Source organism: Nicotiana tabacum, chromosome 10 (genome assembly GCF_000715075.1).
Source record: "Nicotiana tabacum cultivar K326 chromosome 10, ASM71507v2, whole genome shotgun sequence".
In the NCBI taxonomy this organism is placed as follows: domain Eukaryota; kingdom Viridiplantae; phylum Streptophyta; class Magnoliopsida; order Solanales; family Solanaceae; genus Nicotiana; species Nicotiana tabacum.
The window spans coordinates 144,956,801-144,978,019 of NC_134089.1; the positions used below are offsets into that span (position 1 = coordinate 144,956,801).

Genomic DNA, 21,219 nt, shown 5'->3' on the forward strand with positions numbered 1-21,219 from the left:
AGAAAAAGAGAAGGGCATTATATATGTCTGCAAACTAAGAGTACAAAATTCCTATACAAAATTCCTATCCATGTGTCTTCTGGAGTCAAATGTTGATTCTTGACTTGCTCGCATGTGTTGACCGTAGATTGGATCTTGATGCTCTTTGAAGAAAAGATTATGACTCAATCTCGATGGCTTGCTTTCTAGATCAGAATTTGAGAAGATGAATCTCGAGAAGCTGGGCTGCTGATACATTATCAAAGCTAAACTCCGACTATCTTGTGATCGAAGGATTTCTTTCTTCTGATGAGAAAACTGAAACTGCAAGCTTTAATCGTTACTTGCGCTATATGGCAGAGCCTGCAAAGCCATCAAAGACAAACAAAAACGAACAAAATTTTTCTGCCCCAGTCTGGCACTAGGAAAATTTTGTGAGTTATTAGACAAATCTGTAAATTATCTAATTTATTGAAAAGGCAAACAGAAATAGTAGTATAAACTAGCTAAAAGAGATAAAATTTGGTAACGAATGATAGTTTAACCAGGGATCGGTACCCTGTACTATTGAAAGGAAATGTAATCAGGGGTTGGTACCCTCTCTTACTAGAAGGAAATAGAATCAGGTGTTAGCACCATGTATTATTGATAAAGTGTTGAATCCCTCTAGGCGAAACGGTTCTACCTGAGTTAAACTATGTAAAATACCCTGAGCGAAGAGTACTTCTACCCGAAAACTATGAGTTGGATCCCTCTAGGTGAAAAGGTTCTATCTGGGTTAAGCTAATGTAAAACAACCTGAGCGAAGAGTACTTCTACCCGAAACTATGAGCTGGATCCCCCTAGGCGAAAAGGTTCTACCTAGGTTGAGCTACGTAAAACAACCTGAGCGAAGAGTACTTCTACCCTGAACTATGAGCTGGATCCCCCAGGCGAAAAGGTTCTACCTGGGTTAAGCTAATGTAAAACAACCTGAGCGAAGAGTACTTCTACCCAGAACTATGAGCTGGATCCCCTAGGCAAAAAGGTTCTACCTGGGTTAAGCTAATGTAAAACAACCTGAGCGAAGAGTACTTCTACCAGGAGCTATGAGCTAATCCCCCTAGGCAAAAAGGTTCTACCTGGATTGAGTTACGTAAAATCAACCTGAGCGAAGAGTACTTTTACCCGGAACTATGAGCTAGATCCCCCTAGGCGAAAAAGGTTCTACCTGGGTTAAGCTAATGTAAAACAACCTGAGCGAAGAGTACTTCTACCCGAAACTACGAGCTGGATCCCCCTAGGTAAAAAGGTTCTACCTGGGTTGAGCTACGTAAAACAACCTGCGCGAAGAGTACTTCTACCCGGAACTATGAGCTAGATCCCCCTAGGCGAAAAAGGTTCTACCTGGGTTAAGCTAATGTAAAACAACCTGAGCGAAGAGTACTTCTACCCGGAACTATGAGCTGGATCCCCCTAGGCGAAAAGGTTCTACCTGGGTTGAGCTACGTAAAACAACCTGAGCGAAGAGTACTTCTACCCGGAACTATGAGCTGGATCCCCCTTGGGGAAAAAGGTTCTACCTGGGTTGAGCTACATAAAATCAACCTAAGCGAAGAGTACTTCTACCCGGAACTATGAGCTAGATCCCCCTAGGCGAAAAAGGTTATACCTGAGTTAAGCTACGAAAATGGGAGGTGTGAACAATAGTGATGCATGCTGAAAATAAAAGAAAAATGGAGATTTTAAGGAGCTTACGTTTGGTGACATTCGTTCATTTTGGATCGACATTCTACACCACTTTGTTCCTACTTCAAGCAAAGAAAAATTTATGAGTTTTCAAAATGGTGGTTGGTTTGTGGCCTTGATGCCCTGAGTAGCTTGATTCATGGCCACTGCTGTCAAAAAATCGATTCAGTCAGCGTGGTACCGAGATGCTCTGCCTCTGCATCATTTTCTAGAGACCTTGTCTTTACAATTCTGCCCCCAACTGTTTCATACCCAGATGTTCATGGTACCGCTACCCTTGTCTCTAAGGCAAGGCGATTTTTCTTTAAAATCAAGCTCAGTTGTTTTGCACCTAGTATAAGTTTGTGTCCGTAGTTCTCATCAACTTTTCTCATAAAACAGGTCCTGCTTAGGCGACCTTTTCAGGTCTTTTTTTTAGACACTTTGTTTGTCTTATCGAATAAGATCAGAGATGGATTCGTGCCTTCGTCAATGCCATATATGCCCCAAATTGTGCTTGACATTACGGGGAAGCTGTAGCCAGTTTTGCAGCCCTTTCTTTGCTTCGATTTTGATGCAGGATTAGACCGAAGGGGACTCAAAGAAAAATTATGGGTAAAAACAGAATAATAATTGGAAGCGAAAAAGAACTGTGCTTAAACAAAAGGTGTCCCTTTCGGGGAAAGGAATAGGTAGACTTATCCGGAGGTATGTGCCGACTTTAATGAATCATGACATGCATTTTGGATTGGATGCCTGATTTGTCTGAGCTGTCTAATTCTCAAAATCCGCCGCAAATGTTCATCTTGAATTTGTCTTGGTTGTGCTCATGCCGGAGAATCAAAGACCCTTATTCGGCTAGTAGCGCCCATTGCAGGTTTTCGCTAACTAACCTCTCTCATTTCTTTACTAACCATCACCTTATGGTGCCCATCTGGGTTTTCACCAATAAGACTCTCTCATTTCTCTGTTCACTATCGCCTTATAGTGCCCGTACGGTTTTTCACTGATAAGACTCTCTCATTTTTTTTTTCTTTTTTTTGACTATGATACTATATGAGGGAGGTTTCCCAACGTCTTTGGCATGGGGACTTCAATCATTCTTAAAAAACATCGATAAGAAGTTCTTGAAAGGTAAAAAGGCGAAATGAACCTTGAACTGAATTACAACTTTTGGAATCATTTTTACAGAGAGAAAAAAAAATCGTGAAATAAAACAAACTTCTGCCCCAGTTTTGCAGTATTGGGAATATGGATTTTTTGTTCTGATGGGACCGAACCCAGGGTAAGGCTACCTACGTATTCTTTCGGAATCAGGTCGGACGTAGTTCAATTTTTTAGAGTTTTTTTTACAAGTTCCAAGAAGTGAGAAACAAGGAAGACAAATACGGCTCAAAAGGATTAACAAAAAGGGTGACACCTATTTGGAATAGCGAGCAAATGATAGCCTTCGCCACTTCAATTTGAGAAAATCAATGCGTGAAAATTCTACAATGGGTATATATCAGACATAATATCTTTTGACTGTATCTGCGTTAATAGTCATGTCTGGTACCCGTACTTCTTCATCTACCAAGTGCAAGGCCCCTTTTGGTAACACTTTCTTGATGATGTAGAGTCCTTGCCAGTTCGGGGTGAACTTTCCTTTAGCTTCTACCTGGTGCGGAAGGATGCATTTCAAAATCAGTTGGCCTACCTCAAACTGCCTTGGGCGCACTTTCTTATTGTAAGAGCGTGCCATTCTTTGTTGGTATAACTGGCCGAAACACACTGCTGCTAGCCGTTTTTCATCGATCAACATCAGTTGTTCTAATCGGGTCTTGACCCACTCAGTGTCTTCAATCTCTGATTCCACAATAATTCGGAGAGAGGGAATTTCGACTTCAGCGGGTATTACAGCTTCAGTTCTGTATACAAGCAAATACGGAGTTGCGCCAACAGATGTGCGAACAGTCGTACGGTATCCCAAAAGAGCAAAAGGCAACTTTTCATGCCATTGCCTGGAACCTTGGATCATCTTCCTAAGAATCTTCTTGATGTTATTGTTTGCTGCTTCAACTGCTCCATTGGCTTTTGGCAGGTAAGGGGTAGAATGGCGATGCATGATTTTAAATTGTTCGCATACCTCCTTCATCAAATGACTATTTAGATTGGCTGCATTGTCAGTGATAATGGTCTTTGGAATACCAAAGCGACAAATGATGTTGCAGTGAACAAAGTCTACCACTGCTTTCTTGGTGACTGCTTTGAAAGTGACGACTTCCACCCACTTGGTGAAGTAATCAATAGCAACCAAAATGAATCTATGCCCATTTGAAGCCTTTGGCTCGATCGGCCCAATAACATCCATTCCCCAAGCAACGAAAGGCCAAGGAGAGGATATGGGATGCAACTCCGAAGGAGGCGAGTGAATCAAGTCACCATGAATCTGGCACTGGTGACACTTGCGAACAAATCTAAAGCAATCTCGCTCCATGGTAAGCCAGTAATACCCTGCCCGTAGAATCTTCTTCGCCAAAACATATCCATTCATGTGAGGTCCGCATACCCCTGAATGCACTTCACTCATGATCCGCTCTGCTTCTGTAGCATCTATGCATCTCAACAAGTTTAAATCTAGGGTCCTCTTGTACAGAATTTCCCCATTCAGGAAGAAACCACTGGCGAGTCGCCTTATAGTTCTTTTTTGATCTCCTTTGGCATGCTCTGGATATTCTCTTGTTTTCAGGAATTGTTTTATGTCATGATACCATGGTTCACCATCTGGTTCTGTCTCGATTGTATTACAGTAACCGTGCTGATTCCGAACTTAGATTTCTAGCGGATCAATATGGGTGTTGCCTGGATAAGGGAGCATCGAGGCTAGAGTAGCCAAGGCATCGGCTAGCTCATTGTGAAACCGGGGAATGTATCTGAACTCGATAGATTTGAATCTTTTGCTCAAGTCTCGTACACATTGTCTGTACGGAATAAGTTTGATATCTCAAGTCTCCCATTCGCCTTGGGCTTGCCGAATAAGCAAGTCAGAATCTCCCATAACTAATAGTTCATACACATCCAGATCGATGGCCATTTTCAAACCCAAGATACAAGCTTCATATTCTGCCGTATTATTAGTACAGAAGAACTGAAGTCGGGCAGTTGCAGGGTAATGGTGTCCAATAGGTGAGATGAGGATTGCCCCGATCCCAACTCCTTTGATATTGACAGCCCCATCAAAATACATTTTCCATATAGGGTGATCGTCTGGAACCACTTCCTCTATCGAGTTGACCTCTTCATCCAGGAAGTATGTGCGAAGTGGCATGTACTCATTATCAACTGGATTCTCTGCCAAATGATCTGCCAAAGCCTGTGCTTTCATCACTGTGCGAGTGACATAGACGATGTCAAACTCTGTGAGCAGGATTTGCCATTTTGCGAGCCTGCCAGTGGGCATTGGCTTTTGGAAGATGTACTTCAAAGGATCCATTCTCGATATGAGGTAAGTAGTGCAGGCCAAAAGATAATGTCTCAACTTCTGAGTGACCCAAGTCAAGGCACAACATGTCCTTTGTAAAAGGGTGTACTTAACCTCATAATCGGTGAACTTCTTGCTCAAATAATATATTGCCTGTTCCTTTCTGCCTGTTGCATCATGTTGCCCTAGAACGCATCCAAAGGAATTATCCATCACTGATAGATATAAAAATAAAGGCCTACCAGGTTCAGGCGAAACCAGTACAGGGGGTTTTGACAGATAATCTTTGATCCTGTCAAAGGCCTTTTGGCAATCGTCCGTCCATCTGACAGCGACATCCTTTTTAAGCAACTTAAAGATGGGCTCGCATGTGGTTGTAAGCTGAGCAATGAACCTACTGATGTAGTTCAACCTAGCAAGCAAACTCATGACCTCTTTTTTGTTCTTCGGGGGTGGCAGATCTCGAATGGACTTTATCTTAGATGGATCCAATTCGATGCCTCTCCGGCTGACTATAAAACCGAGGAGTTTCCCAGATGGGACCCCAAATGCACATTTGGCTGGATTAAGCTTAAGGTCATACCTAAGAAGTCGTTCGAAGAACTTTTTCAAATCACACACGTGATCGGCTTGTGTCTTTGATTTTATGATGACATCGTCGACATATACCTCAATCTCTTTATGCATCATGTCGTGAAAAATGGTGGTCATGGCCCTCATATAAGTTTCCCCTGCATTCTTTAAACCAAATGGCATGACCCTATAACAATAGGTACCCCATGGTGTGGTGAAAACGGTCTTTTCTGCATCATCCTCATCCATTAGAATTTGGTGGTACCAAGCATAGCAATCCACAAATGATTGGATCTCATGCTTTGCGCAATTATCTACAAGAATGTGGATGTTTGGCAAAGGAAAATTATCCTTTGGACTTGCTTTGTTCAGGTCCCTATAGTCGACACAAACTCTAGTTTTTCCATCCTTCTTTAGCACGGGCATAACATTTGCCACCCAGGTGGTGTATCGGATAGCTCTGACCACATTAGCGCTTAGTTGCTTTATTATTTCTTCTTTGATTTTGTCGCTCATGTCTGTTTTAAATTTTCGTTGCTTTTGTTGGACTGGTGGAAAACCAGGATACGTAGGAAGCTTATGAACCACCAGATTAGCACTTAAACCCGGCATATCATCGTAAGACCAAGCAAATACATCTTTGTATTCAAATAAAAGTTGAATCAAGATATCTCTGGTTTTTTGTTCAGTGTGAATGCTTATCTTTGTTTCTATAACTTCTTCAGGACTTCCGATATTAATCGTCTCAGTTTCATTGAGGTTTGGCTTAGGCTTGTTTTCAAATTGTTCCAACTCTCTTTTTATTTCCTCAACAATCTCATCTTCCTCATATTCCTCTTGATGCGTTATTTCGATATTAGACAGCTTTTCAAGATCTGGGCATGAATTCCGCATGCATGTCATGTTATTAAAGCCGACATTAATAAAACTAAAATGAGAATAAAATGACAGGAATTAGGAAAAGGAAAAGATAGGAAACTTAATAGGAAACTAAACTGCATTTTATTGAATTCGAAAGGATAGAAGGGTTAACATCAAACAAACAATCATCCTGAGATATTTGGATTACAACCCTGAAAGTAACCCAGAATACAAAAAAGGAAGCTGCAAAAGCAGACTACCAAGACTCTTTCCTTGTGGGGAGAGGAGTTGCTTCTCAGTTGGCGAGCATGGTGTCTGGGTCAATTAGTTGCACAAAGGCACGACTAGTGCCTTCACCAACCTGGATCATATTCACTTCAGAAAATATCTCGCTGAGGTCATGGCAAATTTCATCAATGTTTGCATGCGTCGAGGAATTTTAACCCTCTCGGAGTCGTGGCTTGACAAAAGTGTAAAAAATATGAGGGATATGCTGTTGCAAGACCTATCCACTTTTTTTGCGGTGTTTGGATTTGTTTTTGTCTGCATGTGTTAGCCTGAAGCCTAAGCCAAAAGTACCCCGGTTTCCTAACGAACAAATAGGCTCTGAAATCCCTTGCAATGATGCCCTCAAACCTTTTCCTGGCTCATAACCTTGTCTTATCATAACCGTAGCCACCATTACAGATGTGGCAGAAAGACAAGGATGCAGAATGGGCTTTCCTTCCTCGACATGGTCCACAACAACCACTTCAAAAGCCTGATAGACAATGGACTCAGACTCTTCATTGGCCTCAATACAGGGGATTAACGGGTCTTTAAAAACGGAAGACTCGTCTTCTCTGTGAACAATAATTTCTTGCCCGTCATGTTCGAATTTGAGCATCTGGTGTAAGGTGGATGGCACAGCTCGGGCTATATGGATCCATGGCCTTCCAAGAAGAAAGTTATAAGAAGTGACCATATCCACTACTTGGAAAACAATCTCAAAGTCCACCGGCCCAATCGTCATGGTGAGGTTGATTTCTCCCATGGTGTCTCTCGCTGAGCCATCGAAAGCCCGGATGCGAACATTGCTGGGTCGGATTCTGTCCGTATTGATCTTCATGCTTTGCAAAGTAGAGAGAGGGCATACATCTACACTTGAGCCTCCATCAACCATGACTCTCTTTACATAATGCCCCTCACATTTTACTATCAAGTTCAATGCCCTATTGTGCCCGGCTCCTTCCTCGGGAAGTTCATCATCGGTAAATGAGATTCTGTTTACCTCAAAAAATCTATTGGCCATCTTCTCTAACTGATTCACTGTGGTCTCTTCTGAGATATGTGCCTCGTTCAGGACCTTGATTAGTACACGGGCATGCTCTTTGGAATGTATGAGCAGAGATAGTAGAGAGATTTGGGCAGGAGTCTTTCTTAGCTAGTCAATGATTGAGTAATCCTGAGCTTTCATTTTCTTCAAAAACTCTTCTGCCTCTGCTTCAGTGACTGGCTTCTTTATTGGAAATTGGCCTCCTCTGATTTGCTTTGCCTTCATCAACTCTTCTGGAGAATAACACTTCCCCGATCGAGTCAAACCTCCAGTTTCCCCCACTTCCTCTATGATTTCCTTGCCTTTGTAGGTCATCACAGTTTTGTTGTAGTTCCAAGGGACAGTTTTCGTGTTTGTCACAGGGGGTTGCATGGCAGGTTTGATTATGATCGGCTCTGTTATGCCATTCGCACCGCCCCGATTCTGCCTTGTGAAGGGGTGTCCTACAAAAACATACAACCTTGGGCTTGGAACATTGGAGCGAACCTCTAACCTCGAGACCTTGGGCACAAATAAAGTTACCTTTTTTGAGTTCGGGACGCCTTTCACAATCAACGGCACATCTCAGCTTGGTCTTACTTCCAGACTTATTCCTTCTTGAATTGCTCCCACTGTCATTTCTGTTTGGCCGACCGGCTTGTATTCCTGATCTTGGCCAATCATTCCCACAAAATGAACATTGTTGTGTTCTGGCAACGGGTTATTTGTCACATTAGGAGGGTCCTCGCCATTCGTTACTACAATTAATTTTTCAGAAATGAGTCTTTCTATGGCTCCTTTCAGAGTCCAACAATCATCGGTACTATGCCCTGGGGAACCTGAATGATATTCACATCTAGCATTTGCTTGAAATCCATGTGAATTCGGATGCATATGGTGGGGAGAGATGGGTCCAATCACGCCCATTTGCTTAAGTTCTGGAATAGACTAGAGTATGATTCAGCCAATGGAGTGAATTTTTCTGTCGGCCTCTGCTCTCGACCATAATCCTGCCTGGGACAAGCATTGTAGGGTGCCCAAAAATTTTGTTGCTAAGGTCGGGGGCCCCTTGGAGTTGGTGCCCGTACCTGATGATTGGGAGGCCGAGCATATGATTGAGCATTGAACACCATACATTGTGGTGGGCCCACAGAGTATTGAGGAACTGGCGGGGGATAGTAATGTTGAGGGTAGCTGGATCGCCCCTGCTGAACTTGCACATAAGGGTGTGATGCCCCTCTTTGAACTTCCTTAGATCCCGAGGTCATCATAGAACCTTCATCTCTTTTTTTCCTATTTGCAAAATTTCCCGACCCATTTTGGATGGCTTGGGTGGTGGCTTTGAGAGCAGCCTGACTTACAATTCTGCCAGTCTTTAAGCCATTTTTGACCATTTCCCCTATCTTGATTGCTTCAGCAAAAGGCCTACCCATTGCAGACATCATGTTTTGGAAATAATCAGGCTCTTGAGCCTCCAAAAAGACAGTGATCAACTCATGATTATCCATGGGTGGCTTAACTCTGGTCGCCTGCTCCCTCCACTTGATGGCGTACTCCCTAAAGCTTTCCGTCGGCCTTTTCTTCATATTGGATAGGGAATTGCGGTCTGGTGCAATATTAATGTTGTATTGGAATTGCTTGACGAAGGCCTGGGCCATGTCATCCCAAACATGCCAGTGAGAGATGTCTTGGTCAATGAACCATTCGGAAGCTACCCCCACAAGGCTTTCCCCAAAGTAAGCCGTCAGCAGCTCTTCCTTTCCTCCCGCACCCCTCAGCTGGTTGCAGTACCTTTTCAAGTGGGCGATAGGGTCCCTGTGTCCATCATATTTCTCAAATTTTGGGGTCTTGAACCCTCGTGGGAAATGGATGTGAGGGAACATGCATAGATCACTGAATGAAACACTTTTGTGACCACCTAGTCCCTGTATGTTCTTTATATTCTGTTCAAGACTTTTCATTTTCCTGGCCATCTCATCGGGCTCAATCGTCGTGGCAGGCATTTCATTTTCCACTGGTGATTCGTATCGAGGAGTCTGATTGTATGGAGACGAGACCCCAAAAGCCATATTCGGAGAATAGTATTGTCCATCATAAGCATGAGATGGTGGCTCATTATTTGGCTTCGTCACAGGAGGTGGTGGCGGGATTATATATACCGGTGCACCAGACACAACGAGAGGGGTGTTCCTGACTGGTGCGACTGAAGGTCGCATATTAGAGGTACTGGGGGCAGCATGGAGGCTGTAGTTCGGCACATACCCTGGTGGTAGAATGGGGTCGCTCGTTGCATGGAGCGGTGGTTGAGTAGCCTGGGGTATGGTGTAAGTTCCCTCTGAGGGACCCTGGGGTGGAGGTCGACCGGAAACCCAAGCTTGATATACATCTGACAGTTGTTGTCTCAATTTTCTTATCTCCTCAGACTCTTGCTCAACTGACTGACCCTGCGGATTGTCACTGACCAACTCGATTTCATCACTGTTATCCATTACTGCTGGTCCCTTAGATCTTGTGAAGTAATGATGTGCTGCCAGATTTACCACAAACCAACCACCTTAAACTTACTGGATTAAGAGCTAACAAACGCGTTAGGGTTAGGCATTTTATAGATATGAATTACACGTTATTTGTCATGCTCCTAACATCGCCACCATTTCTAAAATGATTTTGGAAGGCTTCAATGTTTCATTCCGGCTTATCAGCTTGTTGCTTATTGGCACTGTTATTTCCTTCTTCTCTTTTTTTCATTTTTTTTCACTCGCCTTATTTGATCCCTTACTTTAGCGTCATTTAAAATAAAAACTTGATCGAACCTTTTGTGGGTTGCCTACGTATCATGTCACCGCATGAATCAGATCATTACATAGTTCAGTTGTTGTTTTTTTTACAAAACAAACATCTTTTTGGTTCAAAAAAAAATCTTTTCATTGATTTTCAAAATAATTCTTTTTTTTATACAAGACTCAAAAGGCAAGAGTTACATAAAGATAAACAAGACCAAGCCTAACTAAAACAGACTTTTTAGGATAAAGGCAAAACAACAAGACTCAAAACGCCAAAAGACTCTTACAGACTCGAAAACAACAAAAGCATAATGAAAAAGGGCTGATAACTAAAAGAAGACTTTGATTTTGCAGTAGAATCCACCAACATCACAGTAATCAAGGCTCTTGTTCCTGTGCCTGACCCCCAACATTGCGGTATATCCTCTCTAAGTCTGCAGATATATGACGAGCAATGTTTAATGATACTTCTGCAAATCGCTTGGGCATCATTCCCTGGCAACTCCTGCGTGCTCTTGAGGTATATGTGGCTACCTTGAGGATCTTTCCTTTAATGTATTCCTGAGCCACATGCAACTCTTGATTTTGTTGACCACGTGTCTCAGCTAGATCCAGCGCATCACGCTCGCGGTCCAAGGCCATATCTTTCTAGCGCCGATTTTCTAGTAACTCCCCCTCCAACCGATTTATCATACTCTGGTAGTGATGTCTTTCTACTTCAAACTCCGCGATCTGTCTCTCCTTGCTTGATTCAACTCACTCTAACTGATCCCTTAAACCTTTGATTAGAGGAGCGTAACTCATGCGCTCATGATCACGGACTACCCTGAACTGGGCTTCTCTCTCTTCTTGTTGCTGTGCGGTTGTGACCATGTTCTTCTTTCGAATTTGGGATTTGAGTGCTTGCCTCTCTCGTGCCCACTGAGCTTTCTCTTTCTCAAAAGCATCATACAGCAAATCCTTGTCTACTTTAACGATGCTGAGCTCTTCTTGCAGTGCTCCAAAGTCAAATTCATAACCCCTTTTCATCTCTTCCGTAGCCAGCCCAACTCTGTTTCGAATTTCAGCCTCCCACTCCGCGGTGCTCTTCACGACTGTACCTGGTCTATATGCGAGAGCATCTTGGTTATAGAACCACTCAAGATAAGAAGGATTCAACTCACCACTTCCTCGATCTGCCACCATGGTTCCATGCTCGAGTATCTTAGTGCCATTCCAAACACGTTGGGCATAAGCTTCACGAATGGGTTCCTCTAATGTTGCTTCCCAGATAAAAGTTTCCATAGTCTCTACCGGGGGAACTATTTGTTTGTGACCCAGCCGACATAGAACTCTCATGGGAACATATGGCTGATAACCTCGAAGCCCCATTAAGATCAGAAATGGATGGCAAGATGACTTATAGATGGCATATTCCGCGGTGAACCAAGGATAATTCCATGTGATCTGATCATCTGTTAAGGAGTGAAGATACTTTCTCCAATCATTGACACTTTCTGGGAAATTGCGGATCTCCGACTCACTCTTCAATCTAGCATTATACTGGCGAACATGATTACCCCAACAAGTACGATGGTCTACCTGATAAGGACGACGGAAAAGATGATCCATGAACCACATCTGGAGCAGGAGGTTGCAACATTCAAAGAAACCTTTTCCTTCCCAACACCTGGTCAAGGCGCGAAAGGTATCTACTAACACCATTGGAAGAATATAGGAATCATTTCTTTTCATCATCGCTGTGACTATCCCATATAACCGAATGTTGATCTTCCGATCCTCTCTCGGGAAGACCATACACCCCAAGAAAGCTACAATGAATGCTTTCCGTCCATGGCCTCGCCATGTGTGTTGGTTTTGTTTGTTAATTAGCTTCTTCCCATATTCTGAGAACCTCCTTTCATGCCCGTACCTGTCATATAAGAAATCTAGGTAGACCTGCCCTTGCGCCACATGTGCTATCTCGGTGTGGCTGATCCACATCTGCTCAAGGAACTTGGTAGCAGTAACGTCCCTGGGAGCCAAAAGTCTCTTTGTTCGACTCTTATGCCCCAGGTCAGTATATTCAGCGAATTACTCCAAGGTAGGATTCATTTCAAACCCATTGAGACGAAACACATTATTCTTCGGGTCCCAGAAATAAACCAAAGCCTCAATGAGTTCTCGTTTGGGCTCAATCTCCATAATGTTTACCAAGTTTTTCAAATAATCTTTGATCTTTCCTTGCTCAAATCCATCCATGTTGTTCCACCATCGCTTCAATAACCTGGGCACTTTGTCGACAATCTTAAACGGCGAGTGCTCTTCATCTCTCAGCCTCTTGTCAGGTCTCCCACTAACTGAATCCATATCGTACCTATATAAATAAAATTATGAGGCCGGGTCCAAATCTTAACTCGAAGAAATGACACCAAACAGACTTCTAGATAAGACAACGGACAAACTTCATATGATAAGAGGCCTAGACTCTGGAAGGATTACTTAGGTATCTCGCCGAGGAAAAAAAATAGCTGGACAAAGGGCAAATAATAAAAGGCGACGAAGAGGACAAGATGGTTATTTTTATGAAAATGGCTCTTCAGCACCTCCAAGAAAAGTACTAATGCAGTCTTGATAAAAACATCTGAATACATGGATAAAAAATAAATAAAAGCTTAAAAATGTAATGTTGACATTGGCAAAAATGGCTGGGAACAAAGGACGACATGACAAAAACAAAATGACTATTTTTACGAAAATAGCCCTTCGACACTTCCGAGGAAGGTTGAAAGGCGGTCCCGGCAAAACGGTCAAAAATAAAAACGAAATGGTAAAAGGTGTTAAAAACGACCAAAGTAATCATTTTGTATGAAAATAGCCCTTTGGCACTTCCGAGAAAGGTTTTAAGGCAATTTCCGCAAAAATGGTTCCACATTGGGGAAAAAATGGTAAAATATTAGCTATATCTACGAAAACAACCCTTCGATGGCTCCGAAGAAGGTTTCGAGGTTGTATTGAAAAACATGATCAGACGTAAAGACAAAACAATGAAAAAGTAAAAGAAAAAGAAAAAGAAAAAAAAACAAAACTATCGATTTTTTTTTATTTATTAAAAGAAAAATATTATGGACACACCGATTTCAAAAACTCTTGCAAAAATGGGGGCCAACCCTTATGAAGGTTTCCTACGTACCCCACTAAAATTGTGAGAATCGGACCTGCGTAGTTCAAACCAAGACTAGACCATTTTTATATTATTTTTTTACTTGGTAAAAATGAATTACCTGTACAAAACTGGGGAATGACTTTTCTTTTTTCGCTCAACTAATTTTTTAAAGTCGGTCAACAAATGCAAGCAAGTCTTCCAAATGATGCAACAAGTAGCACATAAGTGAACATGATAGTCTCAAAAAGAATACCTGTCTTATACGGACTCGGCCCCTATGCCGAGCTTCGCTAAGTCAAGTGCATATGATGCAACAAAACGATCCTACTAGGGATAACCAGTCATGTGGCTTGTTCTTCTATGTTTCAAAAGTCCTAGGGGATGAGGCGTATCTAGACTGGCCATAAAACGAGCGAACAACTCGAGTAGGAAAGGGGTAGCATACCGGGAGCAATACTTCTACGGCTTAACTACTGGACCCTCCCCGTTCTTAAATATGGGTGACTAATAATCCTTCACCGGGAGCCCAGGCCCACCGGCTTTATCTCAACAAAGAATGGGGAGCGTATCCGCGATTCCCGAGGTTGTATTCAGAAGACTCAGAGGGGGGTGCGCAAGAAGACAATTTATAAAATAGTTCAACAATATCAAAGCGGTAAAGAGCAAGCAAGTAGCACATTATGCCTAAATAGATCACAGTTATAAACAAAAAATTAATAAAGCCAAATAAAGTCAATGTACAAGCTCGAATTCACGCCGGATGTCCCCAGCAGAGTCGCCAGAGCTGTCACACCCCTTTTTTTACCCCTCCAAAAGATATGTACAAAATGTAACGTGTTATGCTACGAATTTGTGGGTTAAAGAGTTTTTCCAATTAAAGTGACAATTTTGAAATAGAGATTATTTTTGTTATTCAGAGTCGCCACTTGGAATTGATTTGTTGGTGTTCCAAGTCACCTTTTATTTGAATCCCTAGTCAAAGGAAGGTTTGACTCTTTTATTATTGGTCTGCGAAAACAAAGTCCAGATAAGGAATTCTATTGACCGAGGAGAAGGTGTAAGGCATTCCCCGAGTCCCGTGGTTCTAGCACCGTCGCTTTATTGACTACATTTGGCTTAAATTAATTTTGGATAAACTGTGATTTATATTATTTTTCATATTTTTACCTATCCGCTTTTATCTCTTGATTATTAGAAAAATTAAAGAATATTTTTTAATAAGAAGATGTCATAACCACACTACTCAAGCGAGTGCATGATTTACGAAATTTATTATTTAGTCATAACGGCGCTACGCAAGCGAATCCGCAGTCATGACAAATGATTGTTAGCATGTTATTTATGTCTGGAAAAATTACTACATTCGAAGAGATTTGTTTTGAAAATAAAATAAAAAATCAACTATCGCGCTACGCAAGCGAATTCGCGATCTTAACAAAAAAAATATACTAAATTAAGAATTAACTAAAATTAATGGGCATGGTATGAGATTATTAAATTAATTTATCGAATATTCAAACATCACGCTACACAAGTGATTCCGTGAGTTAAAGCGCGTCTACTAATTGCCTAGCGTTTAAAAAGGAAATGAGTTAATTAAAAATAGCAGAAAAATCTGATATTATTACTATTTTTCTAGCTTTATAGTTGGGAAAAATTAAGCAAATAAAAGTTGGACCAACTTAATCTATTTTAAAAGAAATGAGCCAACTTCTTGTTAAAAAAAATGGGCCAGCTTGTAAAGAGCTCTTGGGCTGCTGGAATTTATTATTAAAATGGGCCAAAATGGATTTTAATTGGCCCAATGCTATATAGAAGAAAAGGGGGTAATTTTGTTGTTTTTGGTTCAAAAAGGCCCAAAGTTGATACAATCTTGGTTCTTTACTTAGTTTGCATTTATGACCATTAACTACATAGTCACAATTGTATAAACGCACACTTTACAAAAATAGCCACTTTTACAAATCTGGAAAAATGGCCAGATTAAAAAAACATTTATCATAACATTCCTAGAAGCATATGTTGGCAGTGAAATTTCAGCAACTAAAACGAACTCATGCTATGTGTTATACATGTAAAGTCGTTCATGGCATACTTAGATATTACATTCAAAAAATTTGCAACTCAATATTCAAGTATTATGAATGACTATATTCACATTTCACATGCTTGATACATAACAATAACATACAAGCTCTTTTGTTGTCAAATTATTCATCATATCAAACACATTTAAATGGTGCAGTATGTTCAAGTTGTTCCCATTGCTGAAAATACGTACGTTACGAGTCTTAAAGGATTACTTGGATAGCAAAAGAATAAACAGTAGTTCAGCAACTAAAGCAGCATAAAACCAGCAGCAAAATAGCAGCAAAACCAGCAGCAAATCCGTGTTAAAACAACCCGAAAACTTAGAGAGGAAACCCAGAAACGAACTCTAAAGAGGACTTTTACTTTTCTAAAAGTTTGCACTCTAAGATTCACTCCCAAAGCTCACCATTTCAGCTCACTTTTCATGTGTTCAACTGCTGATTTTTTTTTATGTTTTTGTGTGTTCAAAGCAATTATTCCCTCTCCCTAGAAGTGTGATTGAGTCTCCCTTATATATCAAAACAACCAGCTCTTTCAAAAAAAATAAAAATCAATCTTTTTGACAGATTTTATACAAAATCTGCTCTTAAATTCAAAAGGCCAGACTTTCTGGTTCAAATCTTGTCAAGTATTTCAAACAAAATCTGTTCTCCACTATTCAAAGACAGACTTTTATTCAAACACTGTCCAAAAGTCTATATTTTCTTACCAAACAATTTGACTTTTGAGTATTGTACTCAAAGAGTTTTGAAGCAGTAAATAAACAACCAAACAAGTACCATATACTCTTAAGTATTCTGCACTACCTCACTTTTATTAATACAAAACTATTTTACTACTTCAACAAGTGCAAAAACAGAAAATTGAACATTTCAAACTTCAAAAACTAATGCTAAAATAATTAATAATAGACCAAAATAAAATCTAAAAATTAAAAATAAAAATAAAAAATCAGCCATGAAAAAGAATAGGATTTTTACCATTTTACAATTCAAGTGACCGAAAAAATGGTGGTATGCCAAAAGAGGGTGTTCGGGGAGGTCGCCGGAATTTGGCCGGATTTTGGTCGCCAGATTTTCAGGGTGAAATTGGCATCAATAGCTAGGTCTTGAGGAGCTCTATCCATTGATGTAGGTATTGTGGGGTGGTAGTGGTTGGAGCTTCAAGGATTTGGGCAAAAAAGTGACGGGAAAGTTTCCAAGATCTAAGATTCTAGGAGTTTGAGGGATTTTTGAAGGATTTGGTTTGGAGATATGGAAAGAGGAAGTTGTGGAGATTACATGGTGTGAATTTGGAGGTGTTTGGAAGTGGTCCGCTGGCGGCGGCGATTTCCGGCCGGCGGCGGTGGGCGGAGATGGGGCGGCGTAGAGAGAGTGAAGAGAGAGAGAAAAGAGAAGAAGGAGAAGGATAGAAGAGAGAGGAAATAAGGGGGAAATTGGGCAAATTTTTGGGGATTTTGGGCTTTAAATACCTAGGATGAAGATCAAACTAGGACTGTTGGATTAAATCAAGATGGGTGGATGAGATTGAATCTTGTTACTTAACCAAAACGATGTAGTTTCAAGACCAAACTACGTCGTTTTAAGCTCTTCTTGGCAGCCCCATTTTGGACCGGATTTGGGCTCTTTGGGCTCAAATTTTGGGCCAATTTTGGCACAATTTTAATTAAATTACACTAGCCCAATCCCTACCCCATTTATCAAACAATTACTCAACTCTTAAAACCTATACATACACAAATAAGAACAAAATACACACACACACACACACACACACACACACACACACACACATATATATATATATATATATATATATACACACACATACAAGGCAAAAATTAGGCATTTACAACTATGAGAGAGGTTTGATAACTGTGGAGTTTTATGCTACTGATAAGCAAATTGCTGACATCTTCACAAAAGACTTAAGTAGAGATCACTTTGAGAGGAACATGTTGGAATTAGGGATGATTAAGATCATTTAAAAGGACCAGTTCAAGGTTAAACGAAAAAAACTGAAAAAAAAACTGAAAAAAAAATATATTTGGTTAGAAAGTCTGTAATTGTGTATAGTTAGATTAAATCTTGCCCAGTCACATACTTTCCATAGTATACTCTTGTGCCATGTGTTAAAATGACTCATTAATCTCTAATGATATTTTCTCTATTTTGGCAAATTTAGACTTACACAAGAGAATTATCAGTGAAGAACCTTGTTCATCAAGATAACACAGTATGTTTTCTACACTCTGCATAATGTGAAATAACTATATTTGGATCATGAGCAGAGTCCTACCAAATACCAAAGTTTTTGTGAACTTATCCGTTACAAGTGAACCGGTTAAGTTCAAAACTCCTAACCGTATTAAACTACCTTGATTCTTTTAAGTCTGCTACTCATGGGGGAAGAAAGTGGTTCTTCCGAAATTGAACAGGTATCTTCTGATTCAAAAGTTTCTCCTGAGAAATTTCTAAAGTTGCTGCAGATTTGGAAACTAGATTTGTAGGATCTATAGCAGGTGTTGAGACTATAGAATCTAGAAAAGTTGGTGGTAAAAATAAAAAGAAAAAAAAAAGGAGAGCAAGGGTGCTAGGATTACTGTGAGGGGAAAGGGGACAAGAGTGGCTGATTTTTCACCCACTCCTATGAGTTTAACCAAAGACGCATATGCAATGGTTGTTTGGGGAGATGAATCTGGTTCATCTGTAGAGGAAACCCTCGCAAGACCTGCAAAAGAAAGTGACTGAAAGCTATAATCCAGCTTCTTGATAGAGTTATCAATGGCACCAAAACTCATACCATTCCCTACGGCTTCATTCTCACAATTGTGCTTGCACATTTCAATGTACCTATGAAAAAAGTGGGAGGTTAGTACAAACATGGATCATTTTTGGGTTAATACTCTGCTTGCTTAAGATCATGAAGTTAATGTCACTCCTAAAGAATCTAGTTCATCCAAAAAGGTACCAGTGAATAACAAGGCCAGAGCCTTGGTACAAAAAAGTGAGGCTAAGGATGCTGAGATTGAAAGGCTGAAGAAAAGGTTGGTTGAGATGGAGACTAAGAGAGATGCTCTAAGAACTAAGCTGGTAAGAGAAAAATAGAAGAATGATGGCATTCTTCAAGGTGTGTTGAAACTTCTCCAAGTTAAAAACCAAGCACCTAGTTCTTCCCATCCTTAAGCCTCCTAGCCTAGTGTAGATTAACCAGTGACCCAGTTCGGGATTTTTTCTTCCTTTTGCTCATGTTTTCAGTATTTTTATTTCTTCTTATGATTTGTGGTAGAATCTTATCAATCATCAATGAAATTCACTCTCTTTTGCTCTAACTGTTTGTTTATATTTCTTTGATGGTTAAAATTATTAGCTTGATCTATGATGATTAATCAATGATTTCATTTGAAGTAGCCTCAGTGACCATGAGTAAGCTTTAAAATATGGTTATCTCACATTTTTTATGCAACTTTTCGATGATGCCAAAAGGGGGGAAAAGGTTGTGCTTTAAACAAGTGATATTTATAACCTAATGTATCCGATCCTTGATGATAAGTGATAAAAAGGAAAAATGTTTCTAATATTGTGTTGATGTTGAGCTAAGTTGAAACAGGGGCTAATCTTATGAAAAGCACAGAGTTTGTCATCATCAAAAAGGGGGAATTTGTTGGCCCAAGTAAAGGTTAGTTTTGAAGATTGACAAAGGAACTCAGGATGAACCAGGTCCATCCCTCAGGTGCAAAAAATGAGCAGATTCGAGCATGTGGGTTGCACGTGAAGGAGATAAGCTTAACATGGTGAATATAATATCTCCTGATCGAAAAGGTTGCATAATTGATAAGGAAAAGGACTCCTTAATCAAAGAGAACACTATCCAAGATAGGGAAGGAGTTAGAAGTTGAAATCAACTAGAACTCTTCCACCAAGGAAGAGTTGCATCAGAACTCTAGTTATTTCTTCATCTACTAACTCTATAAATTGCAGGATGTTCTCACATTACAGGTGTTGCACAAAAACGCAGAAGTTAAACGTGAATTGGAAGCAAAATAACAACACTTTTTACAAGCAGTTCGTGTGTGATTCAAGTGTGCAAACCTGAAGCTACATGAACCAGATTGAAGAACCATCTCCATAAATAGTTTTATGTGTCTTTCTTTATTTCTAGTTCAATTGTAGTAGGTGTTTTTATATTGTACTTTTCAACTTTATCTAGAAGTAACTGTAATAGGTACTTTGAGTATTAAAGTTAGAGTTAACTTGAAGTTGTTGCAATAGTTAGAGGCCGGTTGCTACAAAGGGATTAGAGGTAATCCTTAGGTTTACAAAGAGTTTTGTAAATGCTGTTTTGGCTCAGTGATTTAGTGAAGTGTTGGGAAAAATCCTACTGAGTATTAGGTCGTGGTTTTTTCACCTTTTGAGCCGGGTGTTTTCCATGTAAAAATATTTGTGTTCTTTACTTTCTATATTTATTATTCCGCAACAGTAGTAGTTGGAACACATTGAAGAACCATGTCCTTCCATAAACACTTTAAGCGAAAAATTGGTCACTACACAAATCACTCCCCCCTTTTGTGTGGTATTGATGTTTAGAACATCAGCAAGGAACTTCTTGATGTCGTGATACTAAGGTTTACCATCTGGTTCTTCATTCACATGTAAGCAATAAGCATGTTGATCCTTGATTTCTATCTCGACCGAGTCGATATAGTTCTTATCTAGATGCTGAATCATGGATGATAAGGTTGTAAGGGCATCTGCAAACTCATTCTGAATTTTGGGGGCATGCCTGAACTCTATCTTCGGGAACTCCTTGCACAGTTGCTTTAAGCAGTGTAGGTACGACAGTATCTTGACATTCTTAGTTGACCATTCTCCTTGGACTTGGTGTATCAGCAAATCGAAATCTCCTATGACCAAAAGTTCTTTGATGTTCATATCGACTGCCATTTTGATTCCAAGGATGCATGCCTCGTGTTCTGCCATATTATTAGTACATGAGAATCTTATATTTGCCGATGCTGGATAGTGTTTCAAAATCAGGACTGCCCCAATCCTGACTCCTTTGAAGTTTGTTGCTCCATCAAAAAACATTCTCCATACAGGGTATAATTCTGCAATATCCTCCTTGCCAAATAGTACTTCTTTATCGGGGAAATATGTGGTAAGCGGTACGTAATCCCCATCCACTAGATTCTAAACGAGGTGGTCGGCTAAAGTTTGTCCTTTGATAGCCTTCTGTGTTATGTACACAATGTCAAATTCACTGAAGAGAATTTTCCATTTAGCTAGCTTTCCGTTAGGCATTGGCTTCTGAAAAATGTACTTGAGCG

The 21,219-nt window shown here is 40.4% G+C and overlaps 1 protein-coding gene across 1 annotated transcript; it reads right to left on the reverse strand.

The window, feature by feature from the left end:
• Nucleotides 1-20,512: 20,512 nt before the first annotated feature.
• LOC142165436 (uncharacterized) lies at nt 20,513-20,980 on the reverse strand. Its single transcript, XM_075223990.1, has one exon. It carries the CDS (start codon nt 20,978-20,980, stop codon nt 20,513-20,515), a length of 468 nt encoding a protein of 155 aa, XP_075080091.1.
• Nucleotides 20,981-21,219: the final 239 nt, after the last annotated feature.